Source organism: Natator depressus, chromosome 6, assembly GCF_965152275.1.
Source record: "Natator depressus isolate rNatDep1 chromosome 6, rNatDep2.hap1, whole genome shotgun sequence".
Taxonomy (NCBI): domain Eukaryota; kingdom Metazoa; phylum Chordata; order Testudines; family Cheloniidae; genus Natator; species Natator depressus.
Window position 1 is genome coordinate 107,742,656 of NC_134239.1, and position 26,684 is coordinate 107,769,339.

Consider the following 26,684-nt stretch of genomic DNA (forward strand, 5'->3'; position numbering starts at 1 on the left):
TTGTGTTTGCAGATTGTAGGTGAGATTATCCAGAGAGGAAGAACAGAAGTGAACCAAATATAAAGTTCTGTAGAGCCTTACACAAAACTGGAGGGAGAATGAGGTGGATCCTCTGGAGGACATGCTGAAGGAGGGATTAAAGAGGAGGAGGAGGAAGACCAGGAAAGGACAGAGTTACAGAAGCCAAGGGGAGGACAAGATTTCACAAAGAAGAGGATGGTCAACTGTGTCAAAAGCAACTGACAGGTCAAATAGGACGAGGATGGAGTACTAGTTCTGACCTTAGGCTAGGAAAAGATCATTAGAGACTGGCAAGAGTTCATTCAGTGGAATGCAAGGGGCGGAAGCCAGACTGAAGAGGGTTTAGGATGGAACTGGAGGAGAGGACCTTCAGACAATGACTCAGAACAGCTTATTCTTATCTTAGAGATAACTGGAAGGAGTGGCAGTAGTAGAAGAAGCAGGGGTGGGGGTTTTTTTAAGATTGGAGAGACTAAAGCATGTGTGTGTTGTGAACCAGAGGAGAGTGAGAGGTGAAGGAGAAGAGATGGGGAGGGTGAGAATGGACATGAGGGAGCTCAGTTGATGGGATGGGGTCACTGAGGCAAGTAGCTGGGTTAGAGGAGGAGAGCAGATGAGGAAGCATCTGCAATTGTGATGGGAGAGAGTTGTAAGAGGGGAGGCGAGAAGATCACTTTGAATTTTGTTCAGTTTTGTCTTGGAAGAAATCAGTAAGCTGTGTGGAGAAAGAAGTAGAGGCAGGAGGAGGGTTTGAGGAGTGACTCAAAGGTGTCAAAAAGGCAGCTGGGATCGAGGACCTGAGATTCAATTAAGTTAGCAAAAAGTTGTTTAACTAGGAAGATGGCAGAACTGAAAGAGGAGAAAACAAATTTGTAGGGGAGGAAGTCACCTTGTTCCTGAGATTTCTGCAGTGCGAGAACAGGAGCAGAGGAAGCAGGTGTTGGGGGTGAGCCAGGACTAGGGGTTGGCAGGATGGACCTTGTGATGAAAGAGTGGGACAAAAGAGTCAAGGGTGGAGGAGAGTGAAATATGGTGAGAATTAACAACCATATAAATGAAAGAAAGTGAAGAGAGGGCTGAGAGCAGACGAGAAGTCACAGTGATGGACTGGAAGTTATGTAAATGCCAAGTGACAGGGCATGAGGGAGGGGGCTAATGGGTGATCTAAAAGAGACCAGGTGATGGTCAGAGTGGGGGAATTCAGCAACAGAGAAAGAGAGAGCGGTGCCCCTTTTTAATGAGATTTGAGCCATGGTGCAGATCAAATGAAGGGGTGTGGGTGAGGTAACACGCAGCTAAGGGTCATCAACATGGAAGTTGAAGTCACAGAGGACGAGGGTGGGAGACTGTGAGGAGAAGAAAAGAGACAGCAAGGAGCTGAAATCAGAGAAGGCTGATGGGGAGGAGTTGGGTGGATGGTAAATGACAACATGAAGGGGTATGGAAAATTGGCTGCAGTGCTGCTCAAGAGAGAAGAGAGTGGGAAGTGGGGGGAGGAAAGGGTATTTTTTTCCAAATAGATAATTATTTTATATATAATAGTTATTTACTCAAGGATTTCCTCCATGTAAATAAAGTTATATGCCATAATACTACTTAACTTCTTGACTTTCAAACCCTCCGACTTCTAACCTCTATGGGCTTGACTCTGCAATGTATTGAAGTCTAAGGAAGTTTTGATATTGACTTCATTGGGAACAGGATCAGACTTTATACAGACAAATAGGAAGACTGAGCCAATAAAGTGGTGTCCTGTAATCCAATGATAAAGTTTTCATAAAAATAGGAAGCTTTTAGTTTTCCTCTTAATTACCAATAAGTTATCCTTAAGAGAGACAATTGCTATTTTCATTCACGCACGCTTCTTTATTACTGAACAGTTAGGTGTCCGGTGGCCCTTAAAGACTAACAGATTTATTTGGGCATAAGCTTTCGTTGGTAAGGGATATTTTACCCATGAAAGCTTGTGCCCAAATAAATCTGTTAGTCTTTAAGGTGACACCGGACTCCTCGTTGTTTTTGTGGATACAGACTAACATGACTACCTCTCTGATACTTGTACAGTTAGGGTATCTCAAAAAACTTAACAGAGTGTTGGTTGAAACTTTCAAATCTAGTAGCCTAAAATTGGGTTCCTGCATACATATTTAGGTGCTCAAATACAAGCGGCTGTATTTTCAGAAATGCTGAGCAATGACTCACTAGTCCTGTTGAAGTCAGTGGGAGGAGCAAGAGTTCAGCACCTTTGAAAAGTCAGGAAACCTTTATTTAATTGCCTAATTTTAGGCACCCAGATTTGAAAATTTTGGCCTTACTTTCTGCATCATATCAACTCATGACTGAACAGCAGGGTCAAACCATCCTTGCCCATAATGAATGGAGGACAAAATATGTATTCATTTCTATATTATTTTTTTATTAAAAATCACTTCTAAACCACAGTAGATTTATACTGCACTCTATAAACATTATCTCTGCCTCAAAAAGCTTACAATCTAATTGTATGTACTAAAAGCCCTGGGGAAAAATAAAGCATTGTGTTTTATTAATATTGTATGTCAGTGGTTGTCAACCTTTTCCATAACACAACCCCTTTCTTCCATACTAGATGAACTGGGAATATCCTCCCATTTAGTCAGGACCTAGGTGAGACCACACTCTCCCATGTTAGCAGGGTCGCCATTTCCCAGATGCCTGTTTATTACATACTTGAGTAAGACAGCTTAATTTGGCCAAATTGTGATCTCATTTACACAGGTTTAAACCTGTATTAACTCCAGTTATTTCACTGGACTTAGTTTGGTTTATCACTGGTGTGACTGGCATCAGGATCTGGCCCATTGCCTTTTCAATACTGTACCCGTTAATTGAAATGTATGATGCAACCCTTTACCATCCAGATGGATATGAAACTGTAAATGGCGAGGATAATGAATCAATCACCCTGAACAAAGGATAAGGCAGTCAATCCTAATATGATGCAGAGAGTGGTACTGGATAACCTGCTAGAGTTCTCTTCCAGCCCAAATGATTCTTTCATAGAATCATAGAATATCAGGGTTGGAAGGGACCTCAGGAGGTCATCTAGTCCAACCCCCTGTTCAAAGCAGGACCAATCCCCAACTAAATCATCCCAGCCAGGGCTTTGTCAAGCCTGACCTTAAAAATATCTAAAGAAGGAGATTCTACCACTTCCCTAGGTAACGCATTCCAGTGTTTCACCACCCTCCTAGTGAAAAAGTTTTTCCTAATATCCAATCTAAACCTCCCCCACTGCAACTTGAGACCATTACTCCTTGTTCTGTCATCAGCTACCACTGAGAACAGTCTAGATCCATCCTCTTTGGAACCCCCTTTCAGGTAGTTGAAAGCAGCTATCAAATCCCCCCTCATTCTTCTCTTCCGCAGACTAAACAATCCCAGTTCCCTCAGCCTCTCCTCATAAGTCATGCGTTCCAGTCCCCTAATCATTTTTGTTGCCCTCCGCTGGACTCTTTACAATTTTTCCACATCCTTCTTGTAGTGTGGGGCCCAAAACTGGACATAGTACTCCAGATGAGGCCTCACCAATGTTGAATAGAGGGGAACGATCATGTCCCTCGATCTGCTGGCAATGCCCCTACATATACATCCCAAAATGCCATTGGCCTTCTTGGCAACAAGGGCACACTGTTGACTCATATCCAGCTTCTCGTCCACTGTAACCCCTAGGTCTTTTTCTGCAGAACTACTGCCTAGCCATTCGGTCCCTAGTCTGTAGCGGTACATGGGATTCTTCTGTCCTAAGTGCAGGACTCTGCACTTGTCCTTGTTGAACCTCATCAGATTTCTTTTGGCCCAATCCTCTAATTTGTCTAGGGCCCTCTGTATCCTGTCCCTACCCTCCAGCGTATCTACCACTCCTCCCAGTTTAGTGAGGAATATAACCAATCAATTTAAATAATAAGTGCACTTGAAATAAAGCAGGTAGTTTGCACAAATATCAAAGGATAGTAAAAACACCAGGAATTGCCATGAAAGTATATTGCCTGCACTGCAAGTTTTCAGGGATTTGGTATATTTTCACTGTACAGAAGGGGCTACAATATGTTATTTTCCATGTGTCAGTCTCTTAATTCATAAGAAGTAGTGTTATTTCTTCTTAACAAGAATGCTAGCTATGGGTATAGGGGTCGGGATTGTCGCAGTAACCTATACCTACTTCCAACGGGTGAAACTGTGTATTTCATTGCATCAGTAGTTGTGTTATACAATGTTGAAGAACAACTTCAGAGACATTACACTGGTCACAATGATGATGTGAAGTGGTAAGTCTCCAAAACATTCTTATTTTTTTATAGAAATGGGGTTGTGGGAAATGCTAATGTTGCCTTTAAAAAAATTAATTAATGTTCTTTCCTCTCTGAAAAGAGAATTCTCGTAATTTAACCTCTAAATCTTCATGTGTTAGGTGTTTGTTATCTAAGAGCCTCCCTATTCTCTTGGCTCATCTGATAACTCTGCATTTCCTTCCAGAAGATCTACTTCTATAAACATTAGTTTATAGAAGTCCATCTATCACCATAGTATTTATGTGCTTTTTATTCTAAGTCTGAACAAAGTGCTGGCACAGAGTGGTTATAAAGTGCAGTTTCAGTTTCCTATGTTTGGTTCCCATAACTAGTCTCTCTTTACATACTTAGAGAAGGCGGAAAATCTAGATGTTTGAGTTTGGTGTTAGACCTGCTTACCTTCAGGTTCTGTGGTCTATTTGTCTATATTCCCCTCCCTTATGTCTTTGTTGTTAAGATAATTTGGTCATGACCTTTGTTTATTCTTAAGGCTCCTCTTAGCATTTATACAGTCATGCTGAAAAGTGTTTCTAGCTTTCTTTATCTACATTTCTCTAGGTTAAGCATTATGAAACACCTGTTTGCATCTATAAGATGCTAACAATAGTACTGATAATGGAATCTGGTTGCAACCTTAACTATATAGGACCATGAACATGCTCCATAAAATGAATTCATCGCATAGCCTCGTGGTTTTACTGTGAGATTTTAACTTGGATTTTGATTAACTGTTCCATCTCATCTGTCTTTTTCAAACTCTCCTGCTCCTTTGATTTTTTCAAAGCATTCAGGGTTTTAGAGAGTGGATAATATTTTGTATTGAAAGTAGAGTGAATTCCTTATCCCCTAGCTGTCAAAGTTCATTTTGCTTGGCATTCTGCCTCCAGGACTAAATGAGAAGCAGCTGCAGTGAAAGAAGAATTAAATTATTTGCAGTATTGCTTGCTCTCGTCTTAAACAATACATTGACGATTTTCTCTTCTCTTGGGTACAGTGGTAATTGCTAAGTACATTTTGTTCATTTGAACAGCTGATTCTATGGGTCAAATGGTTTAATTTCTTAGTTCTGGAATTCTATTTCTGAGACTTACATTCACTGACCTAAAATTTGTTCCCTTGTAGAATTTTGAAGCGGATAACAATAGTATTTTTCCAGAGCAAGGGGAAGGATAATCAAAGCGTAAACTCAATAAAAAGAACTGAGTAGTACTGTACTACTGTACTATATATTAAGATACTGGAAGGGCACAAACGAATCACTCCCTGGTTCTAGTGTCTGAGTTGTAGTGACAGAAGAGTTTGGGGAATAAAAAGTCATGAGAGTAGTTTTGTCTCTATTTTGGGGATACATTTTTTAGATGAGACATTCCTATTATGCATTTATATAACTGAAGTAATAAAACTAACTCCATAGACTCTTGTTTTAGTCTGCATAGAATTTGGCATTTGTATGTTACAATATATCATCAATGCTTTAAAAATGAAGGTTGACAACTTTTTCTTTTCCAGCCTAGCTGTCCATCCTGACCGGATCACCATAGCAACAGGTCAGGTTGCAGGTACCTCTAAGGATGGAAAAGTGAGCAAACCTTTTGTTTACAGTAACATATTCATATTTCACAAGAGTGTATTTATTCTAGACATATTACTGTATTGTAGTTAGTGGTATGTTACCTCTGTGCAATAGTTAAATCACCCTTGAATTTTAAAAATTAAAAATGCAAAGCATTATACTCTTAATTTAACAGAAGCTAATTGAATGATGCCAAGGTAGCCAATGGAATTGTCAAGTTCCATCAGCTAGTTCCATTTCTTGATGCTGTCTGTCTGTCTCTGACTCTCCAGCTCCATTCCTTACAGAGACCAGGAGGAGGTTTGGAGGTGGGCTCCAGACGAGAGATGGGACCAGGAGATCCAAAATTTGGATAGCTGTGTTTGTCTTGTTTTTAAAAATAATCCACACTGTTATTTGAAAGAAGCTGAATTTTCTTTAAGAGATAGTTTTATTACTTAATGATCAATAAGAGATCAAGAGTAATAATTGGGCCTGATACAGCATTAAAATGTCAATTGACTTAAAAGTTTTATACACAAACACACACACACACACACACACACATACACACACACATTTTAGAATTTGGCCTTCATTTATTAGTCTATTGTATAGGTAGAATAAATTCCATGCAGTTCTTCCTACTTGCTTTGAGGTAATATTTTTAATCAACACATATTTACAGGACTGCCCTCTAGTGGATTTAAGAAGCACTTAAGTCTCCATCATATTGAGCAATGTGCTCTATTATCTTTGTATTACTGTAAGTGATTGTTAGGAGAGAACTTTAAACATGTACATTTGACATGCAAATAATTTTAATTATTCATATATTGAATTGATTTTAAGCTAAACAAAGATGGTTCTGACCAATGTTATAAAAAGGGAGACTAATAATAAAGTCCTTTTCTATGGCCAACTTTCCACTGTAGTTGAAAGTAATTACCAAGTTGTTTACACACATAACTGATTTTCTTGTTTTTGCTTATTGTTCATTGGTCATTTGATACCAGCTAGAAACAGTATAATGTTTGCTGCCGTTAAGACTCTGTGACCTTGGAGCAGGACTTGGAATGGGCTAATTGTAGATCTGATCTTGCAAGTCGGAGGTGTTAAGGTGCTTAACACCTCCCACTTAGTACTGGACACCTGGGATTTGAGGATGCTCTTTGCCGTGCCGCATTAATCCCAATGACTAGGCATATGTCTGGATATTACTGGGTCATTGCTAGCCCATCTGTCATTATACAGCAGGAGAACTATATTGGTGTTACCAGCAATAATGATATTAAATGTTGCTAATGTGGGTTTTCACGTATTTTAAAATTTTAAGAAATGCTGATACTCTTTCCCAACATTTTTTTTCAGTTGTTGTTTCTGTTTTAATTTTTTACAGCAATTACCACCCCATGTACGTGTTTGGGACTCAGTTACTTTGAATACACTGCATATCATTGGGATGGGCTTTTTTGACCGTGCTGTCACCTGCATTGCTTTTTCTAAGTCTGTAAGTAAATGCATGCATAAAGTGTTTGTGTGCTGTGTGTATAGTTAAATTATTTAAAGTTTCATATACACAGCATTCTGAAATAATTGAGGGCTAAATCTTGTACTACTCAAGCAAAACTCCACAGTTTACTTCAATCTGTAGGATTTGGATCTAAAGATTTTAATTGGAAGTAGAATAACATTTTTCACTTTCAGTTAGGCAGTAGTGTTTAATGACTTATCGATTTGTACCTACCCATTTCTGAATTCTTTTATAAATGACTTTTTAAATGTTTTGCTTCAGAATGGAGGAAGTAACCTTTGTTCGGTGGATGATTCAAATGACCATGTGCTTTCTGTATGGGACTGGCAGAAGGAAGAGAGGCTGGCAGATGTCAAGGTGTTGCAATAAGATATTTTGTGCAGTAAAATGCTTGCTTGTATGTAGATTTGAATTTTTGTCATCAAATGTTTTTCTGTACCTTTTAATTCTTATTAGTGCTTTCATTTATAAAGGACAAAGAATATAAAGTATACCTATCTGAAATATTTCTTCTCATGGTTAAAAATAATGTGGGGGGCTTTTGGGAGGGAGGGGAGGAAAGGGGTCTTGTTTTTTGCTTTGCTGTCATAATCATGTTAGAGTTTATTAGGAAAATTTAAAAAGCAAGTGTAGGGATGTATTAGAGGGCATATAGAAAAATGCTGTAAACAAATTTTAATTTGAGGGCTTCCTCTTAAGACTATCAGACACAGTTTTGAAGACATGTGTCAACTTACAATACTAACTAACAAAATTAGAAAATGTTTTCACTTCAGCTCTTTCCTTCAAGAAATTTTATCCAAAGTGCTTGTTATATCAGTCTGTTGTTACTTAAATTAAAAAATGAGTAAAAACTTTTCAATCCAAATATAGTACATAATTACGTATCTTAAGTTGACTAATTTGTTTAACAAGAAAACACTTGTAAATTAATAATTTTGTTTTATCTGTATATTAAATTTTGATACATTGTTTCTTTCTTTCTTATCAAGTGTTCTAATGAGGCGGTATTTGCAGCAGATTTTCATCCTACAGACACAAATATAATAGTTACTTGTGGAAAATCACACCTTTACTTTTGGACATTAGACGGGAACTCCCTTATTAAAAAGCAAGGATTATTTGAGGTAAAGTAGTGTATGCTCTTAATTTTTCTTTTACAGCAATGCTGTATGCATACAGCAATAAAGTTTATTTAAGGCTGAAATGAATCAAAACAACATGGTAATTAAACCTGCTATTTTATCATATTGTATGTTGTACAGCATTTGTAGTATATTATTACAGTACATTAGCATAGCATGTGGCAATCCTAGGTGGTTATCACTACAGTGAAGGTCAAAATCTGGTTTCCATTGTAGCCTCTATGTTCTTGTTTTTACTTTCTCTTAATTTTCTCAAATTCCTTTTGGGTTGAAAGTTTCCATGTTTGGCCATAGCCCAAAGGTAGGGTTATTTTTTTTTCCCAAGGGTAATTTGAGAAATTGAGTTGCACATTTATGTGAACATGAATTTTATTTCCCATATGTTCTTTTCAGATCTAAAGTTCTGCACATACATATTTCAAAAAGAGACAAAGCTAGAAATTCCACTCAGTCTATTTTGTAAATATCATTTTTACTTAAAAGTCTTGCTTTTAAAAAAGTAGGTCTGAACTCCACTTTCATTTTTGCAGTTCTGTTTGCATGCATAGGTACTACAGTTGCAAGCACAAATAAAATGTTTCTGCAATGGGAGGTTTCAGAGTAGCAGCCGTGTTAGTCTGTATTCGCAAAAAGAAAAGGAGGACTAGTGGCACCTTAGAGACTAACCAATTTATTTGAGCATAAGCTTTCGCTTTTGCATCCAATGAAGTGAGCTGTAGCTCACGAAAGCTTATGTGCAAATAAATTGGTTAGTCTCTAAGGTGCCACTAGTACTCCTTTTCTTTTTGTTTCTGCAATGTGTACAGATGGCTACTACGGTGTCTAGTTAACCATTGGTTGTTTAAATTATCTCACTTGCATGTGCAGTCAAAGTAACTGCATTGAGAAATGTCAGCATGCATAATGTGTAACGTGTGTAATGGGGATGGATTACTAAAATTGTATTATGTTTAACTGTATTACATTCCCCTTTTTTCTGCACTTCAGCTTAACTCCTTGATGAAGCACAGGCCAGAGTTCTGTGTTTTCAGGACTCTTCAGAAAGCATTACACAGAGTTAAATCTTAGGGCTGAGCATAAAGGGACATACAAATGTTTAGCATATCTGGCACATAAATACCTTGCAATGCCAGCTTCAGCAGTGCCATGTGAACACCTGTTCTCACTTTCAGGTGACATTGTAAATAAGAAGTGGGCTGCATTATCTCCTGTAAATGTAAAGCAACTTGTTTTGTCTTAGTGATTGGCTGAAAAAGAAGTAGGACTGAGTGGACTTGTAGGCTCTGAAGTTTTACTTTTTTTTTTTTTGAGTGCGATTATTTAAAAAAAATTCTACATTTCATGATAAAGAGATTGCCCTACAGTACTGGTACGAGAAATTGAAAAATACAGTTTCTTTTGTTTCTCTTTCTTACAGTGCAGATATTTGTAATAAAAAATAATATAAAGTCAGCACTGTACACTTTGTATTCAGTGTTGTTGATTAACAGTGCAATTAAAACTGCGATTAATCATGGCTTTTTTTAATCTTGTGAATAACTAAACTTTTTTAACCGTTTGAGAACCTTACATTAAGTAAGTTTACTTGAGTAATTTTCTTCAACTTGGCTTGCTCAAGGAGACAGATTTTAAAAAATAGAAACCAACTGGAACACATATAGCCCACATGCTTTATACTGCAGCATTTGAAATTTTTTTTAGCCCAAAGAAAGGGAGAGAAGCAGTGGAGAGGCGACATGGATTTTTTTTACTGAATATGCTATGTTTTGTGCACAGGTCCAGAGAAACTTAGCTAGAGGGCACAGAAACATCCAGAAGTAGGGCATGGCAGTTACTAAGCATGCTCAGTAGCTGTTTGTGAAGCTGTATAAGAAGTTTTAGTTTAGGGCAAGTTATAAACATTTTAAAGTTGGAGCTCTTAAATATGTGCCTTGACATTTTCTGTTTTTATTTTTAAATGCATTTTTAAGGATAGCCTCAGTTAAGCAGAGAAAGTATTACAGATGCATTTGTTACCTCCAGAACAAATATACCTAGAGCATCTAAGCCTCACAGAACTTCCTTATTGTTCTTCAAAGAAATCTCAAGCGTTTCTGACAGTGTTTGCAGAACTTAATTTCTGAAAGCCGATAGTAGCTCCTGATCTTTTTTCAGATGAATAAAAAGAAAATATTACAGTATTAATATTAGGACTAAGTCTAAATTGAATTAAATATATACAGCTAAAAGGAATGGATTGTGTGTTGCTGTAAATGTACTAATTCTCTACCATACAGAAACAAGAGAAGCCAAAGTTTGTCCTGTGTGTCACCTTTTCTGAAAATGGTGATACAATTACAGGAGACTCAAGTGGAAACATCTTAGTCTGGGGGAAAGGTAAGACAAGACAGATTAAACAGTGCATTGTATACTGCATTGAAATAGGACAATTGTTTATTTTCCTTTGAGTGATTGTGCACATATACGTTCCATTGTAGGTGTATGTGTGCCCAGTGCATTTGAGTCAGATAATTTTGACAGCAGTACCACTAGGCAGCACATGCGACCCTGCCCTCCTTGTGGTTAGAGCCAAGGGCATAAAAGAGGTGTGACCGCTGCCCCCTTTTCAGTTCCTTCTTATGGCAAGAATTGGATCTCTCCGTCACTCTTGAGCCTCGGTTAGCCAGCTTAGAAAGAGAATTTCTCCCTTTGTATATAATTATAATTCATTTAGTATCATTATAGTTTAGTAGGCAATTAGCTGACAGTGATTTTAGGGATTTTTGCAATGCAGAAATCCCCCGGATTTAAACAATGTGCCACATGCAGGGCTGTTATCCCTGTCACTGATAAACTTAAAGCTGCCTAATTTGTTAGGGAATTTGTCCTCCACATGTCTCGCCTAATCAGTTCCCTGTTCTCCATGAGATTTCTGTCTGAAGGTTCATCTCCTCTACAAGGTGATGTGTCCCTCTTCAGAGCCTGACCCTGACCACAAGAAAGTAGAGAGGTCCTCCACAAGAAGTGCGCCTCTGGCTGCCACAGCTCCAAAGTTTAGATCTTCCTGTCTTGTGGCTTCATCAAAGCTTTCTGAGGCTGATAGGCCACACTCCTAATGTCACAAAAAGTCCTGTGGTGCCAAGGTGTCGGCACAAGCACCAACACTCATTAGTGCCATCTGAGGCAGAATTATTGACTCCAGCAGGGCCGCTGGGACTGGTGCCATCTCTGTTACTAGAGAGATCTTCAACCCTGGCACTGTCGGATCCAGTACCAGCTCCCGTGGCTGCAAACTTACTTCTGTTGGTGGTGCTGTCAATGCCGCAGCCTTTCATGTGGCAAGAGACTTACTGTACCTCCTTTTGCTGTACTCACCTCTGCTGCATCAGCCAACTCTGCCTGCATCTACTTCAGCTCTCTCTGCTCCTCCCTCTCAGTTCCATCAGCTCTTCCAGCACCTGCCACGACAGCTTCTGCATCTTCAGTCCAGTACACATCAGCACTGTCGACATTGACTCATCTTTCAGCATTCTGTTCACCTTGTCTGCCTCTTCTGGCACTGTTGGATACTTCTTCAATGTCCGTATTTTGGGGGCAACATCATGTATTTCCAGGGGGTGTTGGAGATCTGGGCATAAGACTGACTAAGGAGAGTTATATTTGCTCCTTGTTGGACTCTGACCATGATAGACCTTTATTTCTATCTGACCATGATAGACCTTTATTTCTTTCAGATCTCCATGCAGGTCTTATTCTAGGGATGCACGGCCCAGGGATTAAGATCACTACACTTATAAAGATGTCCAAGTATGGTGCCCTTCACCATGAGCACTACAAAAACTTGGGCCTTGTGGACTTCTCTGAGGCTCTCTGGATCTCCACCAACTACACAATCCAGGAGGAGTCACCTTCTCCAGCTCTTGTAGCTACTTGTGAAGCTCGATGAAATCACAAGGTCACCCCTTGACAGAATCCACAGACCAAGAGGTATCAACGGAGGAACCCCTGCCTATTCCTCCTTGCATTTCTTCCTTTTCTCCAGATGAGGCAATCACACTGGAGTCAACTTGACCTCCACCTGAAGACTTCAAGGTCTTTCAAGACCTCATGAGGAGAGTGGCTGCTTCTTTAGGAATGCAGGCAGAACTTGTGCAAAATAGCTTGCACAACCTGTTAAATATCCTGCAGACTCCAATCCCCCCAGGAAGAGTTGTCCTTCCCATTAACCAATCCCTACTGGAACCAAGCCCTTTGGCAGACACCAGCTTCAATTTGTGGGTGGATAGATGATATCAGGTTCCCCAGCAAGAATATGATTATTTTTTTCATTCACCCTACAACAGATTCCTTAGTTATTACTGTGGCAAATGAACTATTGAGGCAGTCACTCCCCAAGGCTACCCCAAAGACAGTTTGAGAGATTGGATTTACATGGTTGAAAGGCTGTACCACTGTGCATCTTCAAATGAGAATCCCAAATTATCAAGCTTTATTGGCCAAGTATTCCTTTATTATTTGGTCTGCAATTTCTAAATATGCAGACAAGTTACCAGGGGATTATAAAGAGCAATTCTTAAAAACCTCCAGTGACAGGGATTTGACCATCTCCCTTGGAAGCATGTTCCAGTGCTTAACTGTCCTTATAGTTGGAAAATTTTTTCCTAATAGCTAACCTAAATTTCCTTTGCTGCAGATTAAACTGATTACTTTTTGTCCTACCTTCAGTGGACATGGAGAACAATTGATGACTGTTCTCTTTATGACAGCTCTCAATATATTTGAAGACCGTTTGAAGACAGCTCTTAATATATTTGAAGGGCTGTGTATGTCCCGCCCCCTCAATCCCACTCCTCAGCCTTTTTTTCTCAAGACTAAACATGCCAAGATTTTTCTAACCTTTCCTCATAGGTCAGGTTTACCAAACCTATAATAATTTTTGTAGGGCTATTCTGGACTTTCTCGAGTTTATCCACATCTTTCCTAAAGTGTGCTGCCCAGAACTGGACACTGTGCTCCAGCTGTGGCCTTATTAGTGCCAAATAGAGCGGGACAGTTACCTCCCATGTCTCACAGATGACATTCTTGTTAATACACCTCAGAATATTATTAACCTTTTTTGCAATTGCAACAGATAGTTGACTCATATTCAATTTGTGACCCACTATAACCCCCAGATCCTTTTCCGCAGTACTACTGCTTAGCCACTTATTCCCCATTTTGTATTAGTATATTTGATTTTTTCCTCTGAAGTATAGTACTTTGCCCTTGTCTTTATTGCATTTCATCTTGTTGATTCAGACCAATTCTCCAATTTGTCAAGGTCATTTTGAATTCTAATCCTGTCCTCCAAAGTGTTTGCAACCCCTCCCAGCTAAATGTCATCACAGATTTTATAAGCATACGCAGCACTCCATTATCCAAGTCATTTAAGAAAATATTGAATAGTATCGAATTTCAGGACAGATCTCTGTGGGACCCACTAGATACATTCTCTCAGTTTTACAGTGAACCATTAATAATTACTAAGGCTACGTTTTAGTCACAGGTATTTTTAGTAAAAGCCATGGACAGGTCACGGGCCATAAACAAAAATTCACGGGCCTGTGACCTGTCCATGACTTTTACTAAAAATACCCAATGTGACTAAAACTTGGGCAGGAGGGCTGCAGGTGCTCTGGGGGGGCCAGGCCAGGGCCACCGCAGGTCCTGGTGGGGGGCAGGCCACCGTATGCAGCCTGGGACCCCACTGATGCTAGGGTAAGGAGGGTTGGTGGGGCTGTCAGGGGCTTCCTATCCGGCTCCGAGTCCCTGCAGTTCCTAGGCAGTGGAGGGGCCAGGGGAGGGGCTCCACTGCTCCCACCACAAGCACCAGCTGCTGAAGCTCCCATTGGCCGGGAACCACAGCCAATAGGAGCTGCAGGGGCGGGGCCTGTGGGGGCGGGCAGTGTGTGGGACAGAGACCTCCCCGGCCCCTCCGCCACCTAGGAGCTGCCAGGGGACCTTGCCAGTGGGAGCTGGGGAGTTCCCCACCCCAAGGTGAGTGCCCCCCTGCATTCTCCAACCCCCTGCCCCTGCCCCGGAGCCCCATCCCACACACCCAAACTGATGCTGCTGCAGAAGTCACAGAGGTCACAGAAAGTCACAGAATCCATGACTTTCCATGACCTCTGTGACACACTCGCAACCTTAATAATTACTCTTTGAGTATGGTCTTGCAATCAGTTATGCACCAAAATTATAGTAATTTCATCTAGATCACATTTCCGTAGTTTTGTTATGAGAAGGTCATGTGGGACTATGTCAAGGGCCTTACTAAAATCAAAAAATATCATGTCTATGGCTTCAATCCATTCTACAGTTACCCTGTCAAAGAAGTAAATTAGATTAGTTTAGCATGATTTTCTTCTTGGCAATCCATGCTGGTTATTGCATATTAACCTGTTATGCTCTAGGTCAGGGGTTCTCAACCATTTTCTTTCTGAGGCCCCCTGCAACATGCTATAAAAACTTCACAGCCCAGTGGGGAAGGGAGGGACTCCAGACTCTGGGCCAAGTTGGGGGGCCCTCAGACATAGGTATAGTTTGACTTCTACTTAGGGGGAGTGGGGGCCGATGGGGCTCGGGCCAGCTCCGCATGGCGGGATCCAGGGAGGGAGCTTCACCTCTACCCTCTGACTCATCTCAGCAGGCCACCCAGCCTGTCTTGGTTGTGGGGGAGGGCAATCAAAAATTATAACTCATCGTGAGGGAAGAGGGGACTCCGCTCAAAAAGTTTGAAAACCACTCACGGTGCAGGGACGGGGTAGCTAGGGACTGTGTGCAGGTGGGGGGTGGCTCAGGTGCAGGGAGAGCTGTAGCCAGGGGCTGTGTGAGGGCAGGGAGGTAGCTCAGGATGCAGGGATGGGGTAGTTAGGGGCTGTGCGCAGGCAGGGTGAAGCTCAGGGTGCAGGGAGGGGGTAGCTAGGGGCTGTGTGAGGGCAGTGGGTAGCTCAGTGTGCAGGGAGGGGTGGCTAGGGGCCACTGGGAGCTGTGGGCGGCTGTGCCTGTGGATGGTCAACATAAACAAAATGTCTCGTGGCCTGCCAGCAGATTACCCTGACTGGCCATGTGCAGGCCACAGGTTGCCCACCACTGGTGTAACGGCACCCCCTAGGTCTGTACTAGGGTAGAACAATCATATGTCTTATCCTTTTCCTGTGGGACATTTCAGTACTGGTCAGTTACTTTGAAGTAACTCCCTTCCTGTTACTCTGGTAAAACACTCATCTGTCCTGGTCTTGATAGCTTCCTTATTTGCTTATGCCAAAACTTACTTCAGTGAATGCAATGGGTTATGGGATACATAGCATAAGTGAAGCAGGATATATAAAAAGCATAGGCCAATTTAGGCTATATACCGGCTATTATATTACTATTATGTGCTTAATATATACTGATATATGTATGGTATGGAAAATATGTATTGGTAATGAGTTATATAGATATATATGCTAGTCCATATATTAGTCAACAGTGTCAAAAGATGCTCTCCCCATTCTTGGTCAGGGGGATCCCATTTCCCCACAGCAGTCCTCCTTCCCGAAACAGCATCCCATGATCAAGGAAGCCAAAGCCCTCTCATCTGCACAATACGTTCATTTCTAGGATGTGTGTGTCCCTGCCTGGGCCCTTACCCTCAAGTGGGAGGATGGATGAGAACACCACCTGTGCGCCTTCACTCTCGTTCCCAGAGCCCTCTAGTCACTGCTGATCTGCTCAGGGTCATACCTGCGAGTAGCATTAGTACTCTTGTGGATAAGCAGCGTGGGATAGCGGGTCAGAGGGATGGATGAGCCTCAGCAACCTTTCCAAGACATCTCAGATGCTGGTTCCAGGCAGGCAGTGCACATCCTGAGACATCTGGTCAGATTGGCAGATGGACACCTCCATCCCCCTCAAAAGGAAGCCCATGATCATCACCACCCTATGCCTCCTCATGTTGGGTGTGGTGGCTGTGAGGCTCTGAGCGCTGGTGCAGGTGTCTCCTATTCTTCAGCCCTTGGAATCTGCTCCTCTCCTCCTGTTGCCAGTACAGCATACCAGTTCTTGACTTCGATGGACTGGGGACCTGTGTGGGAGGTGGGACACTGTCTGCTGCCAAGGTGGCCAGCAATTAGTCTCCTCTCTGCAGAACAGCCAGTTCTCCTTCCTTCTCTGGTGCCGCTGTAGTCTTTTCTACTTAGGTAGCATACTCCATCCCAGATGTCTCCGTGTGCATCCTGCTGATGAAGTCCTTGTGCGCCCTGATGCTACGCAGACACACATCCTCCTGGAACTCTCCTACCTGCTTTCTGAGGGACTCTACCACTAGACAGCTCTCAACTGAGTGGTTCCACCCTGACTGGCTTTCTTCAGCAGGCACATAGAGGCCACATTCCCCAAAAATCAAGACCAGGACCTGGATAGCAGCCTCAAGGATCAGGATGCCCATCTGGCCAGGTGCAGGCAGAGGAAAGCTAGAATTGGTGTTGGTGATGCTTCATTTTCCTCCCATTAGGGGTTCTTCCTGGTAGGTTGCCTTCAAGTTAAGGGGAACCCCCAAAAAACCCTACCTCCCTGCCTTGCTCCACTGGAGAACTCAGCTGGCTAACTGTCTTAGTCTCCCAGCTGTCTTCATCTCACACACAGCTGGAATGGGTGACTCACGCCTCTCTCACTTAGGTGCCCCTAATCAATGGCCTATTCAAAAAAAACTACACTGCTTTCATTTCAAAGAGCCCTGCTAGAAACCAGGCCTTAACCCACCTAGCTGCACAGCAATCCAGCCCAGACAATCAGTGGTATTCCATCTTGACCACAGAAGGTATCTTTGATTCATGGTAGGCATAATGCACTACAAGTAAAAGGTACTGCTTTTTGACCTATCCTAAGCCCTGACGGTGGGTATCAAATGCATTGCAGTAGTTGCAGCTCATTTGCACCATTCAGGCATCCAAGTATTTCCTTACTTGAATGACTGGCTGATCTGGGGAAGAACAAGGTCTCATGTTCAAGATAGGATCCTAATCATCAGACATCAAATACTCACTGACAACACCATTGTTATGTTTTATCTGAACAGAGGTCTGGTCTACGCTTAGATTTTGCATCAGTATTTCTACATCTCTCAGAGGTGTGAAAAATCCACACCCCTGAGAGATGTAGTTATACCAACCTAACCCACAGTTTAGATAGTGCTAGGTCAACAGAAGAATTCTCCTGTCAACCTAGCTACTGCCTCTTTGGGAGGTGGATTACTATGTCTATGGGAGAATCACTCCTGTTGGCGTAGGTAGTATCTACACTGAAGTGCAGTGCGGTGGTGCTGCTGTCGCATTTTAAGTGTAGGCAAGCCCAGAGAAGGATGAATTAATTGTGCCAAGAAACAATCCGTCTGTGGAACCTTTACATAAAGAACAATATCTTATTAAAGACATTTCACCTCCCAGGGGTGAGGAATACTATTGCAGATTCCCTCAGCAGGAACTTGGTAGACCATCCCAAGTGGTCAATACACAAGGACATTCTGTGTCAGATTATCCATCAGTGGTGTTATCTGGTAGTAGACCTCTTTGTGACCAACCTGAACAAGTGCAGTACATTCTGCTCCAGAGCAGTCACAGTCCACGTTCTTTGACAGACTCCTTCCTTTTCTATTGGTCAGGTCTTCTAATGTACATATTTCCTCCTGTCTCTGTCACCCTGGGGGGGAACCGGAAGCTAAAAAGAGACAAAGTGACTTTAATCCTTAGAGCTCCAGACTGACCAAGACACTATTAGTGCACTGTCCTACATCAACTATCAAGTTCAGCCTGCCATATTTCTACCTATGGTCAAGGACCTTCTGTTTAAGGAATGAAGGCAACTTGCTGCACTCCAACCTATAGTCACTTCACCTCATTTGCGTGAATGATCTTTGGCTGAGCAAGGAGGAGAGAGTTGGCTCCCAAAATGTCCAAGCCATTTTGGTGTGCAGCAGAAAGGACACAACCAGAGCAGCGAAATGAAAAAGGTTCTCAGCCTGGGCTGAGTACCACCAATTGTCACCAAGTAGAGTGAAAATTAGTCACATTTTAGACTACCTGCTGCAGTTGAAATTGTGTGGTCTCTCCTTCAGCTCTGTAAGGGTATATTTAGCCTCCATCTCCATCTCCACATTCACCAGTAGAAGGGCTTTCTGGTTTTTTGCATCCCTTGGAGTCTGGATTTTTAAAAGGCCTCATTCCCTCATGTTTTGATCCTGTATTCTCTTGGGACCTGAATTTTGATTTGTCCTGTTTAATGATATCCCCCTTCAAGCCCTTAGCACCAACTTTGTTATCTTTGTTACTAATAAAGACAGTGTTTCTAGGAGCAATTAGGTCTGCAAGAAGGGTATCAGAGCTCCGGGCATTATTAGTTTATGCCTAACGTAGTATCCACCTTTATTGGACCTTTCATCTTCAAGGATTTTTGCCAAAACTTCGGTCTAGCAAAGCTGAAGAAAGGCTTCATACTTTGGATGTACAGAGGACTCTACCCTTTTATGTGGACTGCACAAAGTCTTTTAGGTTGTCTCCTAGATTCTTTGTAACCTTCACTGAAAGGATTTTAGGCATCCAGTTACAGATCAGTGCATATTTCTCTGGATTTCTGACTGTATCAAAATCTGTTATAATCCAGCAAAGGTTGCTCCTCCTCTGAGAATAACAGCCCATTCCACTAGGGCTCACTTCACTTCGTCAGCCTTTCTGGGTAACATCCTGATAACGGACGTCTGCAAGGCAGCAACGTGATTGTCAGTACATACCTTTTCTAGACACTATGCTATCACTCAATGCTTCCTGGAATTATGTCAGTTTCGGCAAGTCAGTGTTGAACTCTCTTTTCAAATTTCTGAAGTTACACCATCTATAAAGGAACTGCTGGTGAGTCACCTATAGTAGAAAATATACATATACAATCACTCAAAGGAGGGGAAAACGGTTACTTATCTGTACAGTAACTGTTGTTGTTCTTCGAGATGTTTTGTGCACATATGCATTCCACAACCCTCCCATCATCCCTGCTACTTTGGGCATTAGTTAGATGGTGGGTGTGAAGGAATGTAGAGGAAGGCAGCAGCTACACTTCTTTTATGCTTTCGACTTTGAGCATCAGGGGAGCAGGGGCACATGCGCCCCCTAGTGTTACTGCTGGCAAAAGTCTCTGACTTGAGTGCATTGGGCGCACATACACCTCTGGTGCACAACACATCTCAAAGAACAATAGTTACTGTACAGGTAAGTAACAGTTTTTTAAAGGTGTTGCTGTGAAATTTTAGGCAAAAATTACTACATTTTTAACAAGGATAAACTTGACTTCTCTGGGGGCCTCTGCCAAAGTCTAATCAAACAGAATTTGATTTTCTGTTGCCAGGTTTTAGCAACTGTGTGTTTGGCAGTCATAGCACCCAACTGAAATGTAATGTGCTTTCTATAGTCACATGTTAAATTGCAGAGCCCAAGATGAAAATAAAAACAAACTTCTATGCAGAGTGTTATGGATACTACTGACAAATAGGAGAAGTGGCAGAAAAAGTTATTTTATTTAATCAAAATAACTACAAGCTATAGTATGAACACTATAGGTCTAGTTTCCTTATGGTGATCACATGTACTACTGAAGTTATGCCTGTGTATTGATAGGAGAGTAGGTTCCTTAAAAATTAACAAAAAACCTTTGACAGATTATTTGAAGTGTCACAATAACAGTAGGCCTGAAAAGGTTCCAGTGCTTTTATAATAGAACTGTTAGAACAACTAAAAATGACAATATGCTGCTGATCTATTTATTAATTTGAATCTACAGTTTTAACAAAAGAAACACCACCTCCATCAATTTCATTCTCTAATAAAATGTGAGAGTTAAACGGAGTGGCTCAGATTTTTAAGAAAACAATTGTGGATAGCTTCATGGTCCCTCACTAATTCTCTGTTTTTGTGATTTCTATAAAGAAAAGCCATTGTCTTAGGCTTCAGGCAGCAGCATTTGCATGAAGATAAACAGCAAAAATACCCTAAGGGATATTTACTGTTGGGGGGGTAATGAGGTTAGGAGACTCCCCCAAAAGGGTCTGCCGGCAAAGGGAGATGGAATATGGGTCATAGGCACCTCTGTTCCATCTCCCAAGATACTGAAAATCAGCTCTGTAGGGGAGGAAGGTTGGTGAAGGTAAGGTACTACTCAGGCAAGGTAGTATGAACTGAAATCCCAATGATCTACTCTTGTAGAGCTTTGCCCACCTGAGTGCTGTTGGTCATCCCATCTCTGCTTCTACTTCTGTTCCTCACAGGCACTTTGTACTGCTGTTGGGGAAGACAGAGGAAATAGTATTGTAGGTCAGCTCCTTTCTCTCTCTTCTCTTTCCTCAGATCCCCACCAATCATACCACAAAGTAAGAGATTTGACACCCATCCACTCCAAATGGAGTTAGACGGTCTGGGCTAGGAACTACACAGCTGTTTCCTCTCCCTTCCTCCCAGCTATCTTTTTGTGCGGTTGGAAAGGAAGCAGGGGTAAACAGGTGGGCGGGCAGCAGCCAGTGGCTTTGCAGAGCAGTGCAGTGCTCAGGAGATCAGTTTGAGTTCATGTTCGTTGGCCCACTAGTTTCTCCTATGGCCAGCAGTATTCTTCTTCCCCCACAGACAATTTTAAATCTTTTTTGGGTGGTGGGAGGAGGTGGTAGTAGCAGGGGGAATACTTGCCCTTAGAAAGACTGCCTCACCTGGCCAATTCTTTTGGGGACAGGCACAGGTGTTCTTTTCTTCCCCATCTCTGTGCTGAAGATTTTCTGACTTTTGCTGCTGTTTGAAGGCAAGTATTGCTTCCACCTGCTTGTAATATCCTAAGTTGAAGGCTTTCCCCCCCTAGAAATAGGAAACAGAAAAGAATGTTGTGATCCAAACAAATTCAATTTATCTGCAGTTAAAATAAAAATGATTAAAAAGCAAACAAACAATATCAGTTTCTTAACTTATATTGGCCTCTCACTTTTTTAAGAAGTAAGGATTGCTTAAAAAAAAGTTGGTTGGAAAATGCAAGTTTAAATAATGGAATTGTTAATATTTTCTCCTTGTTGTTCACAATCATTGTGATTCTCAGTTGCAAGTAAAACCTGTAAGTCAATGTAGTTGGGTTTATGCCACTAAGAGATTTACTCTTCGAGCTATGACACATATAACCATTGACTATAACTCCAGACTTGAGGGTGCAGTGAAAAAGAAAGTAAAAATGATCCAATGAAATAAATATTTCAGTAATAACCTCTTTTCTCCATATGTCTAGGTACAAATAGAATAAGCTATGCACTTCAAGGAGCCCATGAGGGTGGTATTTTTGCACTTTGTATGCTGCGAGATGGTACACTGGTATCAGGAGGTGGAAAAGACAGAAAATTAATATCTTGGAATGGGAATTATCAAAAACTTCACAAGACTGAGGTGATATTACTGATCTTTAAATTTTACTTATTACTTTAAGTGGAAAATTAAAAAGAACTTTCTTATGAACGGTGCTCCCTAAATCAGTACTCTTGTTTAGGACTCCTCATTCTGTGGCAGTCCCAGTCAAATCAATAAACAGAATATGATTCTTATCATTAAAATGATACATTAACTGATTTGTTAAAGAACCCTTTTTAATTTAATACATCCATTAGTTGGTAGGAAAGCTCCTAATGAAATTTTGCTTATATTAATTCTGCCCTTCTTTGTCAAATTATTAATAGTGACAGGCATTTTTTAATTTCAGGTTATTACAGTGCTTGGCAATACACTACTTTCACACTTTTTATTTTCCAAAACCATGATGGTGGTGGTGATGGTTTTTATCACTTTCCTTGCTTGGTCTTAGTCCAGCGGTGAATTTTAACATTGTTTAACAAAAATTTCTTCATCATGTAGGTATCTGCAAATTCAAACTTTATATGGAAATAGTTCCAGTGAGTACATTTGTTACATCTGAAAAAGCAAACAAAGTTATGTGACCCTTTAGACATTGTGTAGAAAGCATGATCAAAGGAAAACTGTATATTCTGGTGGGTGAACTGTACAGTAACGCCTCACTTAACATTGTAGTTATGTTCCTGAAAAATGCGATTTTAAGCGAAATGATGTTAAGCAAATCCAATTTCCCCATAAGAATTAATGTAAATGGGGGGGTTAGGTTCCAGGGAAATTTTTTTCACCAGACAAAAGACTATATTATATATATATATATACACACACACACACAGTGTAAGTTTTAAACAAACAATTTAATACTGGTACACAGCAATGATGATTGTGAATTTTGGTTGAGGTGGTGAAGTTGAGGTGGGATATTTCCCAGGGGATGCCTTACCGCTAAATGATGAACTAGCAATTGGCTGAGCCCTCAAGGGTTAACTCATTGTTGTTAATGTAGCCTCACACTCTACAAGGCAGCATGAATGGAGGGAGGGGAGACAGCATGGCAGACAGAGACACACACTCTGTGTGTGAGAGAGAGATGCACATTGCCCTTTAAGTTCGCTGACCCCACTCTTAAGTACACTGCCTTTTTAAGTTAATCAGCAAGCTGGGATGGCAGCTGCTGCCAGGAAGCTCCCTCCATCCTGAGCCCTGTCGTGTGTCCCCCCTACTCTATGGAAGATGGAGTAAGCGAGGTGCAGGAGCAGGGGGAAGGGGGCCACCCTGACATTAGCCCTCCCCCCCAGCTCAGCAATCAGGAGGCTCTGGAGAGCAGCTCCAAGGCAGAAGGCAGGAGCAGCACATGGCAGTGGGGGGGAGGGACAGCTGAACTGCTGGCAATTGATAGCCTGCTGGGCGGCTGCCGCACAGGGAACTTAGGGGAACGGGGAGCTGATGGGGGGCTGCCGGTCCAAGCTTTGTTCCAAGTCCCCACCAGCTAGGTGCAATGGGCTGCTCTTTCTGCAAGCAGTGGACAAAGCAGGCGGCTGCCAAACGACGTTATAAGGGAGCATTGCACAACTTTAAACAAGCATGTTCCCTAATTGATCAGCAACGTAACAACGAAACAAGGTTAACCGGGACAACTTTAAGTGAGGAGTTACTGTACTAGATACTGTAGAGGCATTGCACACGCATTGGCAACTTGGGTAGTGTGTCAGTTTTCTAAATCAAGTAAGAACACCAGCTGTTGGGCTTTCCCTGACTTTGACCACTGAAAATAGTCAGACTTCCTGCTCAGTTATTCTCAGTCAGTCCCCCCCATAATGTTTTTTTTATAATGGCTTATTATTAAATCACTTATTCTATTCACATTTTCCCCACTGTTGAGCTCTACGCACCAGATTGCACTGGGGTCTTCTAGGAAGCTGAAAGTTGGGTGCAATTAAAGGTATACTTACAGAAGCAATAGATGCTATACAGAGCTTATGCAGAACCTGTCAGTATCTCCAAGAACAGCTTAGTGATTTTTAATTTCTTTAAAAAAGAAAAGGATTTTGTATACAAAAAGACTTGATCCAATATTAATGTTTCATAGTTTATAAAATGTGGCTGAATTAACTGCTATAAGAAACATAACATTTTCATTTGCTGACTTACTTGGTTTTAGTTGTGCAGATTTTTTGTCCCATTAGTGTAGATGCCTTTTTGTGTAGTGTTATATAAATTACCATAGCTCTGTTGAAGTCAGTGGAGCTATGACAATTTGCACCAGCTGAGGATCTGCCCTATGGTGTCCTATATTATTTTATATTAAATTGTATAGCCCTGTATTTGACAACACTCAGAGCTGTGTGACTGCTTTAAAAAAATCTATTTGTAAGGCTATATATCTTGAAATAAATACTTAAAAAAAATTAACACTTGAGAAACCATTTTGTACCATCTGAGTCCATTTATCCATTTACCAGTCCATTTATCTATTATGATCACAGATTCCAGAGCAGTTTGGTCCGATAAGAACAGTAGCAGAAGGGAAAGGTGATGTTGTATTGATAGGCACTACTAGGAACTTTGTTCTGCAAGGCACTCTATCAGGAGACTTTTTTCCAATTACCCAGGTGAGCTGTTTCCTTGCAAACTAATAAAAAGCATTAATGTTTTAAAATATGTAAGTGCAATAATAGAACTTGTCTAATGTTATGAAAATACAGAACTATTTAATTAATTTACTAGCACAGTGACTTCAGCAATAAAGAATCTGATAAAATTAGTACATATCCAAACTGAGCAGAATTTCTGAAGGCTTATTTATACAGTAAGCTAATTTTAATCATGTTAATTGGGAAAGAATTAAACTTCATTAAAGGTTCATTAACTTGGATGTTACTGTCCATCATCTGAAGAAACTTTGTTTGTATTTGTATAGGGTCACACTGATGAGCTATGGGGACTAGCCATCCATCCCTCTAAACCTCAGTTTTTCACTTGTGGACATGACAAACACATTACTCTCTGGGATGCTACCAGTCATCGTCCTGTCTGGAACAAAATTATAGAGGTATATACTATTAAGCCCACACTCTTCTCTTTCATAGAATAAAGGTTTTCAAATAAGTTAATTTTTTTAAAAATGTTTTTGTTAGATTATAATGGGAGGGGAAGAATCAGTGAGATAGTATATAATTTAACTTTTTGAAAATGTTTGTACAATTCTAAAACCTGTAGCAGTGTTAAGCCAAATATTCTAAACCACTGACCCTTTCGCTAACCCAAAGCTAACTTGGCTGCTGTATAATACAAAAAGTATACTGTGCTTTAAGCACTTACTTTATTCAGAAGAAAGTCACAAAACTGTAACCGGAAGACATTTGGGCTTTTATCATTTTTGAGAAGTGGCAGATGTACACAGCCTAAATAATTACTTGTCTATATGGAGCAGCAATGCACACTATGGGGGTGTGATTTCTAAAGCTCACTGACGTGTTGCACATTACTTGGTCTGCGTAGACCCTGCTACGTAATGCTAAGTGCACTAAAGAATGTTTAGTACACAGCAGCAGGACCTACACAGATCAGTTAATGCCACAACATGTTAGTGCACTTTAGAAATCACACCCCTATAGCACACATTACCCCATCGTGTAGACAAGCCCTAAGTCTTCAGGCTCATTTCTACCCTCCTCCCCTCTCTGGTATGCAACTTTTGTTATATGGATATTGAGGGAGTATATTAATGCAGGGTCTAAATTTCTTACTTGCACATATAAGTTAGGTCACCTAATTCTGCATTTGGGAACTCATATTAGTTATGTTGTAATGTATCTGTTTTTGAGCACTTAAAAGAAGAAATAGGTACTGATTTAGTCCTTTTTTAATGCCTGGTATAGCTTGTTTCCTTTTCAACTATCTAGATAGATAAGATATCACTAAAGGGAGGTTAGTGCTGTTTATAGAAAACAAGCTAAGGATTCTGCTCCTCAGCTATGGAAACCCACCAGCAGTCTATATTTATAATCCTCTTTTTACAGTAAACAGTGAGTAGATTCTTCATATGAGCCATATAATGTCATGTGGTGACTTAAGCTACTTCTCAATTTTCCCTGCTTGCCCTCTTTCACAGGTCAGGGCAACTACACTTGCATTCCCCCTCCACGATCCACCTAGGGCACCCACTTAAAGATTACTGGATCCCAGCTGTCACCTCTCTTGGGCAGAGACCCATGTCTCTCTGCCTTCTGACCGGGGTGGTAAGGCTGCACAGCTTTCTGATTTACACTGTGATATTCCCAGCAAGCCAGACGGCCTAAAAGGCCAGCATCTGCTCTTTGCTTTCTCTTCGAAGACTATGAACAAATAATTGCCAGCAGTTATAAATTACCACACAGTCCTTTATAAATGAGCACATTTATTCTTAAGGTGAAAGCATTACAGAAAAAAACATGTTAAAAACAATAAAAGAACCTACACACATGCTAAAAAGCTTACCAGAGATTACCCAACTCCAGCCTTGGGCTCTGGGAGGTGTCAGTCTCTCAAAACCTACAACTGGGTTTTCCCTGTGATTACAAGTTCATAACTGTCTTAGATTCAGAACCAGAACGAAGGCAGGCAAAGAAGCTGTTTCTTTATACAGCTTGGAGCCTTTGATCTTGGTCTTTGGTGACCAGTAAACAGCAGACAAAGACCCTCTCC

General features: G+C 41.1%; 1 protein-coding gene across 5 annotated transcripts in view; it reads left to right on the plus strand.

Moving 5' to 3' along the window:
• Positions 1–26,684, plus strand: part of EML1 (EMAP like 1) — a 192,944-nt gene that overhangs the window by 149,502 nt on the left and 16,758 nt on the right. For all 5 annotated transcript variants that reach the window (XM_074956224.1, XM_074956222.1, XM_074956226.1 and 2 more), the window contains 9 exons: positions 4,179–4,328; positions 5,862–5,931; positions 7,304–7,414; positions 7,700–7,795; positions 8,431–8,565; positions 10,860–10,959; positions 21,886–22,040; positions 24,485–24,610; positions 24,919–25,050. In XM_074956224.1, the coding sequence (XP_074812325.1) occupies positions 4,179–4,328; positions 5,862–5,931; positions 7,304–7,414; positions 7,700–7,795; positions 8,431–8,565; positions 10,860–10,959; positions 21,886–22,040; positions 24,485–24,610; positions 24,919–25,050 (1,075 nt within the window). The remainder of the gene's footprint in view (positions 1–4,178; positions 4,329–5,861; positions 5,932–7,303; positions 7,415–7,699; positions 7,796–8,430; positions 8,566–10,859; positions 10,960–21,885; positions 22,041–24,484; positions 24,611–24,918; positions 25,051–26,684) is intronic.